The sequence below is a fragment of the Castor canadensis genome, chromosome 8 (assembly GCF_047511655.1).
Source record: "Castor canadensis chromosome 8, mCasCan1.hap1v2, whole genome shotgun sequence".
Lineage (NCBI taxonomy): Eukaryota > Metazoa > Chordata > Mammalia > Rodentia > Castoridae > Castor > Castor canadensis.
This window is the reverse complement of record NC_133393.1, coordinates 50197167-50214796: the sequence shown is the minus strand read 5'-3', so window position 1 is coordinate 50214796 and position 17630 is coordinate 50197167. Positions and strand designations below refer to the sequence as shown.

The 17630-nt window shown below is 38.9% G+C and overlaps 1 protein-coding gene across 16 annotated transcripts in view; it reads right to left on the bottom strand.

The window, feature by feature from the left end:
• Positions 1–10610, bottom strand: part of Prp4k (pre-mRNA processing factor kinase PRP4K) — a 34099-nt gene extending 23489 nt beyond the window's left edge. For all 16 annotated transcript variants that reach the window (XR_012450770.1, XR_012450772.1, XR_012450775.1 and 13 more), the window contains exons 1-2: positions 10438–10610; positions 1469–2668 (exon numbers count right to left, since the gene is read on the bottom strand). Coding sequence is in view for 1 of the 16 variants with exons in the window: in XM_074082982.1 (XP_073939083.1) it covers positions 1469–2668; positions 10438–10478 (1241 nt within the window). In the remaining 15 variants the exon portion in view is untranslated. The remainder of the gene's footprint in view (positions 1–1468; positions 2669–10437) is intronic.
• Between the last annotated feature and the right edge of the window lie 7020 nt (positions 10611–17630).

Below are 17630 nucleotides of genomic sequence, written 5' to 3'. Positions count from 1 at the left end.
TCAAGCTCCAGTACTGCCAAAAAGAGAGAGAGAGAGAAAGAAATTTAAAAAAAATGACAAAAGGGTATTATTATATGGTATTCTGGTTAATAGAAATTTTTGGGAAAAGTCAGTCCATATAGTAACACAAAAGCACCATGTGGTCTAACTTTCTAGGAAAGATATTTGGCATTAACTTTCTAAAGTGTAAATGTACATACCAGGAGACTTTCCAAGTCACTTCTATGAATCTATTCTACAAACAAACATTACCATAACCACTGGACACCTATGTTTACAACAGTGAAAAACTAGAAACCATATAAATTTTCACATGTCCACCAAGAAATGACTACTTATGGCACATCTATTCTATAAACTAACATGTTGCTACTCTTAAGATTGCTTAGTTATCTCAAGATAACTAAGAAATAATTCAGATAAAAGAATTAGTAAAGTTAACGACTGCTTCACTGCAGAGAGCTGAAAGGGGATATTTCATTACAATACCACTAAGAAGTGAAGAGCAAAGAATAAAAAGTGTCTTAAGAAAGAGCATTTTGAAAGCAACATTCTTGAAATTTCTGATAAAGTCATGATTTAAACTTCAAAATCAATTTATGCTGCAACTATACATTGAAAATATTAATATGCATATAGGAAATTACCAGGAATTCACATTCAATAAGCAAAACTTGGTAGATCACTTCAAAATATAATTATCGAACATACAAAATATTAGTTAAGTCAGTTTCTAAAGTAGTTAGATTGTTTTCTACAATCTAAACCTACCTCCCAATTTAATCCTATGATCCTAGGTAAACCACAAAACTCTGGCTTTATATTGCTTAAAAATTAGGTACTACTGGGCACTAGTGATTCACACCTGCAATCCTAGCTACTTGGGAGGTTGAAATCAGGAGGACTGAGGTTTGAGATTAGCCTGGATCTCCAAAAATAGTCAGAGCAAAATGAACTGGAGGTATGATGCAAGCAATAGAGCACCTGCTTTGCAAGCATGAAGTTCTGAGTTTAAACCCCAGTCCCACATTTAAAAAAAAAAAAAAAATTAGGTAAAAAGGCTCCTTTTCCCCACCTGGTGAGTTAAAAGAATCCTGCGAAGACTTAACAGTTTAATACTTGGATTTACAAGAGTGATTTAGCAAATTAGATACTAAATTGTCCAGAACTTGAAAGAATGGACTGTCGTCAAGCTTGGTATTTATAAAACACCCATAAGCTTAAGTGTTAACACAATCAATGTACTAGATCATGTTTAAATTTATGAAACTAATTACTATCTCATTTTTAATTGACCATGAGTTCAATTTTTCCCTTTGAAATATGGTGCATTGTGGGCAGGGAGTATGACTCAAGTGACAAAAGAGTACCTAACTAGCAGGGTTCAAACCCCAGTACTGAAAAAAAACTTAGAAAACAAAACATATCACATAGGTAAAAACCCATTAACATTTTGTAAGCAAGATACCTTGGAGAAGAAAGTCGTCTCCTCTCTGGTTCTCTCCGCTTTCTTTCCAAGGATCGGCTCTTAGCTCTTCTTCCGGGAGACAGAGTTCGAGAAGGTGATTTGCTCTGCTTAGATCTTCTCTCATTTAGAAGTGGAGATCTACTTCTTCTTGATTTATCACGTTGTTTTGGAGACAAACTTCTTCTTTTAGGACTACGACCAGGTCTTCTACTGGGTGATCTATTTTCTTTCCCAGAGGAGGCATCTTTAGAGGGAGATTTAATTGGCTTCTTTTCTTTATCAGTTTCAGATCGTTTTGATTTTCTTTCTTTGGACCGTGATCTTCTGTCTTTGGATTTACCTCTGAAGTCAACTGGGGATCTGGATTTTTTACCTCGATCTCGACTTCTACTTTCATTGATAACTGGGGATTTTTTCCTATCTTTCGTCTTACTTTTATCTTCAATTTTAACCTTCTCGTCAGTAGGAGATCTGGCCTTCCCAATTTTCTCTTGAGACCGCCGTCGAAGGGTAGGGGACTTGGATTTTCTTGCCTGATCTTGAGACTTACTTCTTTTGGATGGACTTTTGGACTTTTTCCTCTCTTTTGATTTGCTCCTAGATGTTTTCTCTTTAACTATTTCAATACCACCCTTACTTTTCTTTTTATCCGACCTATGTCTAGTCCGTTCTTTGGATCTGCTTTTACTTCGTTTTTTTGTACTATTTTTATTGTCCACAAGTTCAAGTTTCCCCTTTGTACTTGAAGATCGAGTACTAGACCTATTTCCATTTCTCGCCTTTTCATGAATCTCTCCTTCTTCTTCAGAGCCAGATTCATAACCTTGTAAAATAAGCCCCATCCCAGATTGGACCTTTCCCTCCATTAACTCATTATCTAGTTCAGCTTTAATCAAGGCTCGCTGCTTTTCCAAGTCTTCTAGCAAAGCTAAATCATCAAGTTTAGTTCTTTTTGCTGGAGACATACCTTCTTTGTCAGAAGCATCAATAATTTCTTTTCTTTTGTGTTTCTTATGTTTATGCTTATGTTTATGTTTTTTATCCTTGTCATCTTCTGAGGAATGTTTATGTTTCTTATGTTTACTTCTGTGTTTATGTTTCTTTTTTTTGTGTCGACTGTGTTTGTTTTGAGATTGGTCTTCTGATACTTCTCCATTTTCTTCATTTACACTCTTTTCAGAATTATCAGCATCTTCCATCCTGTAATGAGTCACATATTAAAATCACAGAATTTATCCAGTACTCAATCACAACAAAATAACAATAAGGATAAAATATATCTCAATGTAATATATTCACTAAAATTTTTCAATAACAGCTTCATGTATTTTACTTCAAAGAAGGTATGTAAGAACTAAGGTGGGTGGTGATATACTGTATTTTTATTTCTAATAGATGAACTCACAAGCCAAAAGTATTAAGAGTAAATACCAATAGAATAAGGTTAAAAAATCAATTGAAGAATCCAAACCATAGTAAAATCCTGTTAATGTTGATTTAGTTAAAATAGCCACCTAGTAACTTGATTTTTAAACTAATATTTCTCACACATACTTAAACAACTTTTTTTTCCCATAATATGTACTGATATTGAGATACAGTGGGAGACTTTTTCTACTTGAAATTTAGAAAACTTAATGTCTCTATAATAAATCTAGCAAGTCATTTGAGCATATTGCACCTAATCACCCCTTCTTAAAAACAAAACCTCTAGGTTTATATTATCTAGGGCTAATATTGAGCTATAGCCCAAACAAGAAAGCAATGTACACTGGTGGCTGAGGGTGATGATGTTGACAGTATAAACAAATTCCCAAGGGATAAAACTTCATAGAGAATTGGCCAGGAGTCAGGACTCTTATCTAAGGCTGCCACTAATCAATTATGGGACATCAGGGTGAATGAAAGGGAAGGACATTTTTGGATGTCAACAGCAGTCTAATACCAGCAATTTCATATAGTTCAACCTGATATTTGTTCAACAAATTATTTAATCTCTGAATTTCAAATGAGAAATTGGTTTCCCAAAATATGTTCATATTAACAGATGCTATGCAAATTAATTAAAGGAGAGTCTGTGTTTAAATGTTTGTTATATTGAGTTAGCTTATGATTCACAATTTATCAAGCCTGTGGTGTTTAGTGATTTCAAGTTAAATACAGGTTTAATAGCATTACAGATGCTCCTTGAATTATAACGCGATTATGTCCCAAAAAGTCCATTATAAATTGAAAGCATTCCAAATGAAAAATGTATTTTACACACCAACTCTACCAAATGTCAACCTAGTTATTTAACTTTCCTCTTTAAAATCACTGCATGATAAACCATCACATCCTAAAATAGACCAAATACAAACTTTAAACAGTCTGGATTCTGTCCATCATACTATTTTTGGAGGAAGATATGGATTGTCTTGGTAAAGCTTAAAATGATATATTCCTATACTTTTATTAAGCTTACCATTTGTACCATTTAGTACAAATAGAACCTTGCAAGGTAAGAATTCATGAGCCTATTCATTAATTTCTGAACATTAAGAAAAATCACTTACCACATGTAGGCATTAGGTGAGGTTGTCAGCGAAAGAAAAACCATACAATATAAACCAAGATCTGACTCCCTCAAAGGAACAATTCAGTAGAAAAGAAAATACAACATGAACAAGACACTGGGGAAGTGCAATGATGAAGATGTAAATAAGGAGGGTATTATGGAACATGGAAGGATCACCTAAACTCACTTTGAGAATGGTCAAGGAGTGTGTTCTGTAGACCATGGGGAGTGAGCAGGGGGAGAGGCTATTTGTTAATCAGGGACTTTGCGAGAAGAGAAGAAATGTTTATTGAGAAGGAATGTAGATTAAAAAATGAAGACAGAATAACTCTGGTCCTAGAGTATGAGCAAAGAATTTAAAGGGGAAAATGGCATTAAAATAGGGAAAGCGACAAAAGACATGTTCAGCAAACCACACAGAACAATGCACCCAAAGCATCAAATTTGTGGAAGACACCAGTTTAGTAGAAGTTAAGATCCCAAGTGGACCAATTCCACAAGATGACAAGAAATGGTATATGATTCTAGGAGTGGGTAGTTGAGTTGAACTCAAGGTTCAATGAAGTCACAACACCCAAGAACTGCAAGGTTAGAAGAGCGCTAACTGGGTTGTCTATAATGGTACTGCCACTTCTGGGATTGTGACAGGACTTGGAGTAGAAAGTCTAACCCTCCAGTCATATTCAAGTATTCAATAAACTTGGCTTTTATGGAAGGAAGAGTGATAGAGAATGGATATATTACTGAGAAGTTATTAGGTGGTAGCAATGGGAAAATGGAGAACACTTAGCCACTACATGGCACCAAACACAAAGATCTTTGATTTTGCCAACCTGCATTTCTAGTACCATGGAAGATGGGACTTCTCTCTAGTAAAGTATGAGACAACACACTGAATTGCAATGTCTTTTTTTTTTTTCTTTTTCCTCTCAAAGGAAAGAGCTGGTCCAGGGGGGCATGACTCAATTGGTAGAGTGCCTGAGTAGCAAGTGTAAAGCCCTGAGTTCAAACCCAGTGCTTTTGGGTGGGGAGTGGGAAGAGAACAATTGAGACAGAGAGAGGAACTATCCAGATAGGTGTAATCCCAGCTCTCTGGAGTCTCAGGTAGGAGGATAGCTAGTGTGAGGTCAGCCTGGGCAACAGGGTGAGACTCTGTCTTAAAAAAAACCAAAAAACAAAAAACCCACCAAACTAGTACATACTAGTCCATGAGGCTTTGACAAGTTTAGGATCTCTGGATCCTCAGGTGTCTCATTAGTAAGATGGAGAAAACAGCAGTACCTACCTGAAAAGATGTTATGAGTTTATACAAGTTAACAGATGTGAGATGCTTACAGCAGTGCTGAACATGAACTAAGTGCCCCCAAAGAAAGCTGTTATTATAGCAGATTACTAAATAAATATACTTACTCACAAAACCATTATGGAGCTGACAAAGTGGTTGCTAAGAATGTTATCTTTAGGAATATTGCCAAAAACCATGCATTCTGGAGACAAAACTATAGGTTCAACATGCTGCCCCAACATGACACTCGCAACTACAACCTTATGCAAGTTGCTCCTCTATGCCTCATTTCCTTCAACTGTAAAAATCGGGGAAATAATAGCCCAGAGAAATGATAGGTTTGTTGTGACAATTAGATGAGTTTACACTATAAAAGGCTGTCACACTAAGTGCTCAAGAAATGTCTCTCCACATGACAGGTGAGACTTTGAGGTTCAAGGGACTTACCTAAGGTCATACATATGTCAAGCCAGTAAGAAGGCTGGTATTATATCCTAAATCAGTCAAAAGCTCCACAGTTGATAAAAGATGCTTTAAAAATGCAAGATTATATCACTATCCTTCATGAAACTTGATTATTTCTTCCTAACCCACTCAAAGTAAAATCTAAAATTCTTTACAAGGCATTATACTTACTGCCCAACTTTCCAATTCCTCTGAATAAACCTACCACTGTCCTTCCACACTCACCCCGCTCCAGCTACAATGCCTTCCTTGGACAGGTACACTTCACCTCAGGGCCCTGGTGTTCTGTACTTGCTGTTTTTCTTGGCAATGCTTTCCCCAGATACAAATGCTTGCTCCTTTTGATTCCCTCAGGTCTTTGCTCAAATGGTACTTTTTGAGTCAAGTTTTCCTAACCTCATATTAATTGCAACCCCTGCCCTACACATATTTCCTTTCTGTGCTTAATTTTTCTCCAAAATGTAATCCCCGTCATCTAATATAATTCTTGTTTCTATTATAACATGAGCACTATGAGAACAGAATTTTGATCTATTTACTTCATTGTTCTAACCTTAGGGCCTAAAAACTTACCTAACCTACAGAAGGTATTCAGTAAGTTATTGGCTGACCCAATGAAATGGTGCATACAGAAAACATAAAAGCAGTATGCCTTAGGTTAAAGCTAGTTCTTACTATCTATATAGACTCTTAAAAGTTAAGCTTTTGCTCAATTATATCTAGTGCTGCAGAGTGCACATATAGGAGTACACTATTTATTTAATGTGCAATATCCCAAATGACTTAAATTTAATCACTCCTCCAAGAAAAATTTGCTTTTTGAACCCACATCTTTTCTAATGCTTTCTACAGAGAGTATGTAAGTCTTAGCATTTTCAGTTCAAACTTCAAAAGCCTACCCACAGAGAACTCTAGCTCCTAGACCTTTTAGAAATCAGGATCTACATTACAATGCCCCTCATTACCATAGAGTCATTTCAAGGAAGTGTACCCAGTTTCCATTGTAACTTAATGAGTATTATAATTTCAAGAAAAACAAAAATGCGAGAAGCACCTCAGGGCCAACTATATTAACCACAATAATCCTAGAGCACTCTTACACTGGGCTACACATATAGCAATCCTTCACATTCTCAGCTGATCTCACAAAAGCAATTTCATACAAAACAAAAATTGCAATCTGTGGTTGCAGGAATAGCTCAGTGCTGTAGAGTGCCGGCCTAAAATGTGCCTGTAGAGCTAGGTTCCATCCCCAAAATGATAAATAGCAAAAAAACCCAAAAACCAAAACCAGGGGGAAAAAAAAACCCAAACCAATAAAAAGAGCAGCTAAACTAGGTTCATTATCCACAACTTTCTTCTACTGTAGGAAAAAAGTTGCTTGTTAAGAAAACTGACATTGAATAGTTTATACTGACTATATAAATTCCATGTACATAAATTTGTATTTTTAACATTATACACTTAGCAGATGAATGTGTATACCAACCTGTCTACAAAAGGTCTGTCATAAAGCAATTATTTACTGAGAAATTATTAAGTACTGGGTGAATTTTATTATTTTTTTCAATACTGGGATTTGAACTCATGGCCTTGAGCTTGCCAAGCAATTGCTTTAAAGGCCCCCCAGCCAGAAGTTTACCTTGCAGAGAACTGTGACCTTTAGATCTTCAGTTTTATGTTCTCCCAACTGAGCTATCCCAGTTGCCATTGGGTAACATGCTTTGATTCACATTAATTGGAAGCAAAGCTGAATCGGAAGCACGGACAACATAAGGATATTCATTTTATTAAATTTTACCCTTTAAACAAGTCCTGGAACAACCTCAAAATGATAAGTGATCCATGACTAATTACTAGTGCTATTTTTTCTTTCTTCTTTGTCTTTTTATCCACTGGTGTTATTTTAACTTCCTCTCTCACATACATCTTCCAAAGAATAGGGGTCTTTTTTGAGACTGTGTCTCAACTGGCCTTGAACTCAGGATCCTCTTGCCTCATTCTTCCAAGTGCTGAGATTACAGGCCACCATGCCCAGCTCAAAGAATAGTCTTAATAATTTACTTGGCAATAATCCAATTTATACTTTGGATACACAGAGAACTGATTTAACTTAAATGTGAGCATGAATGGAATAGTTTTAAAGCTAGACAATTCTTTAAAAATGTTCTCAATGAGCAAAGTGAATGTCACTACCTCTTTCCAAGGAAAGTAATTAAGCCTATTTCGCTCATGAATTAAAATACTTTGAATATAGAAATAATGTAGATATAAAAGTTACAATGGATCCCAAAAATCAACCAGTTAAAACAAACTTCCTTCTGTCCTCATCTTTCCCAAACCAAGTTTCGATGAATTAAAAATGTCACATCAAAAAAGAATCTTTGGCCACGCATTCAGGTACATGCCAGTAACTCCAGCCCTTGGAAGGTTAAGGCAGGAGAGTCACAACTTCGAGGCCACCCTGAGCTACACAACAAGACCTTGTCTCTCAAAAACAACCCTCCATCCCAACACCATGGATCTCTGGCTGGGGATGTAGCTCTGTGATAGAGTTTATGCTGGATTCAATCTCTAGTACCACAAAAACCAAAGCAAACAAACAACTTTGTGGGACACTGGCAAGAAGTAAAATGATTCCAAAACTTTAAAGGCAGTTTAAAAAACAGCCAAATGTATAGAGGAAGGCCAGGCACCTCAATAGTTAGAAGTAGAGCTTCAGAACCAGACTGCCCAGGTTTAAACGAATATATCAGTTAGCATGACCTTTGGCAAGTTACTTAATGTCCCTCTGCTTCAGTTTCATCATCTGTAAAATATGGAAAATAACAGTATCTACCTGCAGAGAGTTGTTATAACAATTAAATTAGTTCAATTTGTTCAATGATTTGAATGATTCGAATAGCATTTAGTCTTTGGTACACACAAATAGGTTCAAAAAAGCTGGACTAAAGGGAGACTGGCAAATGTAAAAGTCACTACATCACTTTGGGGAGCTTAAAAACTCACTTCTACATTTTTTTCTTAGCTTTCTAAGATTTTTCCATATAAAAATCAACTACTCAGTGTTCTCTAAAGAATTGTTAAGACAACTGTATTTGCACACTCACTACAGTCAGCATAATACTTGCTTTCATATAAAACTGGTATTTTCTTTGTTAGCCATTTTCAAATCAGTGATTACAGGACACATACAGACCAAATATCCATTTAAACCAAGCTTCTGTGGGAAAAGTGTGTGTGTGGGGGGAGCTAGACTACCTCAGTGTTATTTATATTTATATTAAATCTACTACAATAGAATATGTAAGTGAAACATAGCTGATCCACTCCTGAAAATGATCTGACTTCTCCCTAAAATCAAATAAATAGTACTCCAATACTAAGAACTTTTCAGATTACTAGAAAATTTAGCTGTATAGCATCAGATTCGTATCGTCTCAGTGAAAAGTGCTTTGTGCCACACAAAGAACTTGGTGATAAACAATACACTAAGCCGACTTGTGAAAATAATATTGCAACTTTCAAACGCCCATAACAATTATTTTTAAATGGTATAGTTTTCTATGTAGCTGAGTAAAGCAAATGACCGAAGAGCCCAGAACTGGATGCAGAGAATGAAATGCCATGGTGACATGCGGCAAAGATTCTCCTGTCTGTCATAAGCAGCTAGAGATTTTATCAACGTCTTTTCCCTTTCCTAAGATGGCTGGAAACAAATCAGATAATGCAAATGCAAAAAAAGTTTGCTGTAGGAATACTATTTAAAATAACATTGTCTTTTAGGTTCTTTAAGTTTACCTAGCATAAGCACGAAAAACAAAATACTGTTTTAATTAAGCAAGGGCTAGCTTTACTCATTCAAGTATGTGTTCACATACCCTCCTAGATTCTTATATTAGCTTAATTACAGAGTGGTTTGGTCTGGAAGTAGCTAGCAATTCCTAACCCACTACTTCACTCCTACTGAAGGGCACAAACTCAGAAAAAATACTGCCAGGCTTTAAAACCAACCTACGTTACTTTACCTCAAGTTTTCAAGTTGGCAAATAAGCTGCGAATGACTGGGAAAAAAATTACCAGGTGGTTGCTGAAGTAAAGATTGCAGGGCTGGGGTGGTGAAGGATCCCGCTAGTCACAGACTAGTTCTGGGACGGCCGAAGAGTGTGACCCTAGCACCTCTCCTGTCCGACTCTGGAGACACCAGTGGTGGCCTAACGGCAGCAAATACTGTCTACAATAGCAAAGTGCGGCATGCGGGGAAAACCTCTCGGGTCTCAACACCAACGCCGCCGAGTGCATGGCTGTCCCCAAGGGAGGGGTAAGAAGGCGCGACCCACAGCGCCGCGGCAGCCGCCACGCGCCCCGAACCTGTAGGGGCCGCTTGCGCCTGCGCCTCCCGGGGCAACGACGCACGCAGGGCCGCAGCGGCCTTCGCCCCAAACAGCCGCGGCCTCTGGCAGAGCGAAGCTCTAAGGCCGCTCTCCCGCTCTCCGCGCCTCCCGCCCGACAGCATAAGGCGCGGGGAATGACAAAGTTTGACTCCTGCCGTTAGGCCTGAACTTTCCCGCCCGTCGGTGCAGGTTTCCGCCGTTCCCCATTCGGCGGTCTCCGAAGCTCCGTCCTCCCGCCCACTCCCGCCCAATGACAGGTACTACTTACTCTGGCTGCTCCCGCAGCGACTGTGTCTCTGCGGCGGCCATCTTGAACTTCCTGACTCCTCCGCGGCGGTAGCAGCGGCTCCCGGGACGGTGGAAGCCAGTGGAAGTGGAGGAAGAAGGAAAAGGCCGTAGCGCATGTGTAAAGCGCGTAGAGAAAGCTAAGAATCCGGATATAAAACCCTACATCCGGGGATTGGGGTGGTGCGGAGCGTTTGACGTAACTTCCGGGACGATGGGGGCGGTGACTTGAGTGCTAGTTAGAGTTGAAGCTGGGTAGGTAGTTCTCGAAGCGTCCTCTGCAGAGGGACTGTAGAGGGTGGCTTGTGTTGTGTACGCAGCTGTGAGCGCTGCTTTGCTGTGGGTCCCTGAAGCGGAGGCAGAGATCTTACTTTCTCTATAGCTTGTGGCTGGTTAGTGGAGCGCCTGTTTTAATTTCCTTAGCTCCAATATTATTTCCCAGGATCCCTTGTCTACTTTTGTTGGTAGTATGGCTTTTGTGAACACTAGCAACCTGATTGTGGGGAAGGATAAGGGAAGGAGAATTAATAGGTGCCCAAGTTACCCACTTTTGATGCGAGGCTGTGACTCAGAAGGCAAGTTTAGGCTTCCACAAATTTTTTTTTTTTTTATTGTGCTGGGGTTTGACTTTATGGCCTTGTGCTTGGTAGACAGGTGCTCTACCACTTGAACCACGTCTCCAGCCCACAAACTATTTTTAAGAGGGCATAGTAAAAATGGCGTTTTCCTTTAAAAATTTTTTCACCAAGTTCACTGGTACTGTATACCAGTTCGGCGATCGAAATAGAAAGGTTTCAAGAACACCCAAGACAGTTTTGAAAGAAGTCTTAAGGCGGAGTTAGAAGTTAAGCAAATGCCAGCTTAATTAGCCTTGACCCAGCGTCTGGTTCCCGCATCTTTTCGGCCTGGGACTCGGGTACCTCCGGGTGGGAACGCCCCGCCGCGAAGGCGCCTAGCCGGCGGACTGGCTTGGAAGGGACAGCTCAGCTCGCCGCAGCTCCCGGAAGTCCTCGGCGGAGGGCGGCGCATGCGTACTTAGGGGACGGGTGGCGGGGCGTTGACCGAACTGACGGGCGCCGCCGACTCCGCCTTGAGGCTGCCAGGGTTGTTTGCGTCTTAGGGTGGGTTTGCGCGCACCTTGGTTTGCCTGCTCAGCGCGTCTCCTCCAGGCCATGAACGCCGAGCTCGCTCTCTGCCCCTAAAGGCTGCGGCGTTGTCGCCATTCCAGTGAGGCAGTTTCCTAGAGCCGCCGGGCAGAGAAGGTGCGCGAGTCCCGGCTGGGGACCCCTTCCCCGCGTCCGGTGACTGACCCCGGAGACCACAGCAGCTGGCGCCCAGCCGCAGGCCAACCTTGCAAAACGTTTAGTGCCCGCAGATAAGGTTTTGGGGACAAGCACGCGTTTGTCAACGCCTTGGTCTCTTTCTACTATCTTTGCTTGCTTCCTTTTAAGTATGCAAGGTGCGTGTTCCAAAAGTGATTTGAGAGTATTTTTGAATTGAGTTTCTCCTGTAGAAAGGGATTAAATCTATACTTTCTAGACTACACTGCCATCAATCCCAGTAAGCCATCATAGGCTTGTCACTTAGGCTACAAACAAAAATAAGGGTGTCATAAAATCCTTTCCAGAAGCCTATTGGTTATGTAGTCTCCAGATGTCAACTAAAAATTAGAGATAAGGGCAAAATAGTTTCTGCTGGGTATTGAGGGGGGGGGAGCGGGAGGGGGTGGAGTGGGTGGTAAGGGAGGGGGTGGGGGCAGGGGGGAGAAATGAACCAAGCCTTGTATGCACATATGAATAATAAAAGAAAAATGAAAAAAAAAATAAAACAATGTTCCATCACTTTTTAGGTAGTACTTAAGGCTCTACCTGCAGGGCACCGGTGGCTCACGTCTGTAATCCTAGCTACTCTTGGAGGAGAGATCTGGAGATCGCGATTCAGAGCTAGCTCAGGGCAAAGAGTTCTGGAGAACCCTGAAAATATCCAACACAAGAAAGCAGGGCTTGGAGGTGTGGTTCAAGGTGTAGAGCACCTGCCTAGCAAGTGTGATACCCTGAGTTCAAACCCCTGTACGTGGAAAAAAACCAAAAAAAAAAAAACCTACCTTACTTAGACCTAGACTTGGAATATGAGTTATTTGGGAAAACACTGAACTGATTACAAAACTCGCCTAGCAAGCTCAAGGACTTGAGTTTAAACCAGTACCAAAAACCAAAACAAAAACCAAGAAAACACTTAACTATTCCCTTTATTCCATGAAAATATCGTTTAGTTTAGGTTTTGTTTATTTGTTTGTTTTGGTACTGGGACTTGAATTCAGGGCCTTCACCTTGAGCCACTCCACCAGCCCTATTTTTATGAAGGATTTTTTGATATACTGTCTTGCAAACTATTTGCCTGGGCTTGCTTTGAACCCCTATCCTCCTGATCTCTGTTGCCTGAGTAGCTAGAATTATAGGCATGAGTCACCAGCACCTGGCATAATTAAGTTTTTATTGTTTTGTTGTTTTTGCTGTTTGAGACAGGGTCCTGCTATGTAGCCCAGGCTGGCCTCAAATCCCTAAGCTTCTGCCTCTGCCTTCTGAGTGGTGGGACTGTAGGCCTGACTTAGTTTTAGGTTAGTTTTTTGTTGTTGTTGCTTTTCTGGTTTGTTGGTTTTGAAGCAATTCTGGTTCATTTATGAAAATCAGGCTGATAACCAAAACAAAAAAATGCCATCAATGTTGGCTTTTTGTCCTTTCCATGTGAAATACTAACTTTTCTCATTCTCATGTATAGGATGTGTAGTTTGCTTTTTGATGTAATGTGTCAATTTTTACATAATTCTAGTTTCAGTAAACATTTTTATAATGTTGTTTTTGTTCCTAGATGTCTGCATTGTTCCAGCTCTGTGCTGTTGTGTACAAGCACAGTGAAGCAATAGCTAGAAGAGTATGTAGAACCTGAGCACTTAAGTCTGGTCTGGGCTTCACCACTTACTGTGCAACTTCCAACAGCTTACTTAACTTTTTGAACTTCATTTTACAAATCAGTAACATGGGGGATAATAGTTCTTGTCACTTAAGGTTAAGAATTAAATGAGATAATGAGTGAAAGTGTCTGTATTACCAAACACTAGCTATTAATATAAACAAGCTCCTGTTTCTTTTGTTGTGTTTTTTTTTTGTTGCTGAATAATTTATTTCCAGACCTTGTGTGTACATTCTGTTACCACATTTTGCGGTACTACATACCCCAAAAGCTGATACGCAGCTTTTCGTGTTTTAGTACATAATTAACATGAATGAGAAATGATTTTTTGCAGTAAGAAAAAAACTTAAATTGCCTATAATCCTACCACCCACATGGAATTATTATTCACGTTTTGGAATATCCTTTCTTACTTTTAGGCATGTATGTTTGTTATGCTTTTAAAAATAGGATTATATTATAAATTTGATTTAAGGACTTGCTAAGGACGGCAAAGAAGCAGTTTGTTGAGAGGGGTGTGACTAAGAGAGTAGAAAATAAGCTAGAAAGGGAACTTGTAGGATTTGAATTTGGTTAAAAATTTTCTGGGCAGAGGAGATGAGGGTAAGGTGATTTAATTTGTTTTAGAAGGTTCACTTGACTGTTTTATGGAGATAGACTTCATGGGACAGAAAGAATCCATGAGGAGGCTTTTTTCAGTAACGCCAGTAAGAGAAGGTGGGGGTTTAGGCCAGTGTGCAAGTGGGAAAAGTGGTTGGATGCTGATACATTTTGAAGGGCGAGGTCATAGGATTCACTGATTTATCAGATGTAGGGTGCCAGAGGGAAAAAACTACTTAGAGAGGTTTTTGGCTTGAGCAATTGGATGGATGCATCCAATTAGTTTAACAGTGATAAACTAAAGGAGGAGCAGATTTTAAATGGGGCAAAACTGAAAATATTCTGCTCCAGTCTTGATTTGTGTTACAGTCTGTTAGATGTGTAATTGAAAGTTGGGGCCAGGCAAGGTGGCCCGTGCCTGTAATCCCAGTTGCTCAGGAGGTGGAGATCGGGACAATCAGTTTGAGTCTAGCCTGGGCAAAAAAGTTAGTGAGACCACTTCTCAGTCAATAAGCCAGGCATTGTGGTGTGCACCTGTGATCTCAGTTACTAGGGAGACTGTAGGTGGGTGGATTCTGGACCAGACTGGCACAGGGAAAAAGCTGGAGACCCTACCTCAATAGTACCTAAAGCAAAAAAGGGGTAGGGGTATGGTTCAAGTAGTAGAGTACCTGCCTAGCAAGCCTGGGCTCTGAGTTCAAATCCAGTACCCACCAAAAAAGTAAGTTGGGTCTTAAAGACTTCACTTGTTGTTATTGACGTGTCTTTGGTCTCTTCATTTATTTTTTGCTATATATACAGTATTTGGTCTTCTGTTATTAGATGCATGCATTTTGTATCTTCTAGTGGTTGATGCTTCCTGTGTTTCTCTAGTAACGTTTTTTATTTTCAAGTCTATTGTATCTGACAGCCATTCCAGCTTTGTTTACTTGATGTTTGCATGATTTGTACCACTGACTCTAAAGAGTATCTCCCTCATACACATCATATTATTGGATCTTGTGGATTTTTTTAGTGTGGCAATTTCTGCATTTCGATTTGAGTGTTTATTCCATCAATATTTAGTACTTATTTAATACTGTTATTTAATTTAATAGTTATTTGAAATATTATTAAATATTGTTATTTTTATATAGTTGGATTATGTCTGCCATCTTATTTGTGTTTTCTGTATGTATTATGCCTTTTTGTTTATCTGTTGCTCTTCTGCTTTCTTTTGCATTCAATGAATATTTTCTAATGTAGCATTTTATTTTATTTTTTTTTTTTTTTGAGCTTCTGGTGTTTGAACCAGGGTCTCACATACATTTGCTACACTGGTGCTCTCTCACTTGAGCCACTCCACCAGCCCCACATTTTAATTTCTTTAGTGATACTCTTTCACTTAAAAATTATTTCCTTGGTGGATGTTCTAGGGCTTACTATATCCTTCCTTCCTTTCTTTCTTCCTTCCTTCCTTTCTCTCTTCCTCCTTCCTTCCCTCCCTCCTGAGCGCGCTCTCTCTCTCTCTCTCTCTCTGTCTCCCTCCCTCCCTCCCTTTGTTTTCTTCCTTTTGAAGGTACTGGAGTTTGAACTCAGGGCCTTGTGCTTGCTAGGTAGGCACTATACCACTTGAGCCATGCCTACAGCCCACCATACACATCCAAATTTAATTGAATCAGCTTCAAATTTATACTAACAATTTCAATGAACTATAGAAACTTTATTCCAATACAGTTTTATCCTGCTTCTCTGCTTTGTGTAGTATAAATGTTACAAACTGACCAATACCTTTGTTACAATTGTCACTTTATGTCTTTTAAAGGAGAGAAAGCAAAGAAAAGCAAGTATATAGCTATTGTTATGTTAACCTATTTATCATTTCAGTTTCTGTTTAGTTCTTGTTCTTGTGGATTGAAGTTACCATCAGGAGTAATTTCTTCAGCTTAATACAGCGGTTGCCCCTACCTACTTCTTTTGTACTATTACCAGCAAATATGTTACATTTTTATATATTTTAGGCCTAAGAAGACACTGTATAATAGTGTTTTATATAACTTCTTTTCTTCAGGTGTTCATTTTAAAAACGACTTTACTGATATATAATTTACATAAAAATTACCCAATTTATACACCTCAAAGATTTTTAGTGAACTGTATAATTATCAACTATCACCAGAATTTTTTTCCAGCTTTATTGCTGAATAAGTGACAAAAATTATATAGATTCAAGGTATAGAATGTGATGTTTTGATATACATTATGAAATAATAGATACAATCAGCTAATAACATGTCCATCACCTCACAGGTTGTTTTACTTCCTTTCCCTTTCTTTTTCATGTCTTTGTGTGTGTGTGTGTGTGTGTGTGTGTGTGTGTGTGAGAGAGAGAGAGAGAGAGAGAGAGAGAGAGAGAGAACACTTTTTAAGATCTACTCTTAGCAGATTGCAATCATTGCAATTTACATTTGCAAAATGTTGCGAAAATACATTGTTGTAACTATAGTTACCCTGCTATGCATCAGGTCTCCAGGACTTATTCTTCTCATATCTGCAACTTCGTACTTTTTGACCAATGCATCTGCAATTACCTCATCCCCCAGCCTCAGTGACCATCACTCTAACTCTCTGTTTCTGTGAGTTCAGCTCTCTTAGATTCTACATGTAAGTGAGATTACAAAGTATTTGTGTCTGGCTTATTTCACTTAGCATATCTTCTGTATTCATACATGTTGTCACAAAAGGCAGAATGTCCTCTTTTTTAAGGGCTGAATAATATTCTTGTGTATGTTTGTGCTTATCACATTTTCTTCATCCATGAGCACATAGGTTGATTTAATTTCTTAGTTATTATGAATAATGTTGCAGTGAACATGGTGTGCAGATATCTTTACTGTGCTGATTTTATATCCTTTGGATATATACCCAGAATTGGGATTGCTGGATCATGAAGTAGGTTTTGTTTTGTTTTGCAGTGTTACGGTTTGAATTCAGGGCCTTGTGCTTGCCAGGAAGGTGCTACCACTTGAGCCAGGCCCCCCGCCCCTCATAGTTCTATTCTTAATTTTTGGAGGAACCCCCAAACTGTTTCTCATAATTGTTATACCAACTTTACTTTCCCACCAACAATGTGTAAGGGTTACCACACCAACAAATTGTTAACTTTTGATTTTAATAATAGTCATCCTAAAAGGTGTGAGGTAATATCTCATTGTGGTTTTCATTAACATCTCCCTGATGATTTAGTGATTTCGAACACTTTTCACATACTTGTTGGCTATTCACATGTCTTCTTTGAAAAAATGTCTATTCAGATCCTCTGCCCATTAAAAAAATACTTATTTTTGATACTGATTTGTATGAGTTTCTTACGTATTTTGGATGTTATCTTGTATCAGATACATGGTTTGCCAATATTTTGTCCCATTTGGTGGGTTGTTTTTTTATTTTGTTGATGGTTCCTTTGCTGTACAGAAGCTTTTTGGTCTGTACACCTTTGTCTATTTTTGCTTAGATTGCCAAAGTCATTGTCAAGGTCAGTGTCATAATGGAGTTTACCTCCCCCATGATTTTTTCTGCATGTTTTATAATTTCATATCTTTCATATGTTTACTCCATTTTAAACCA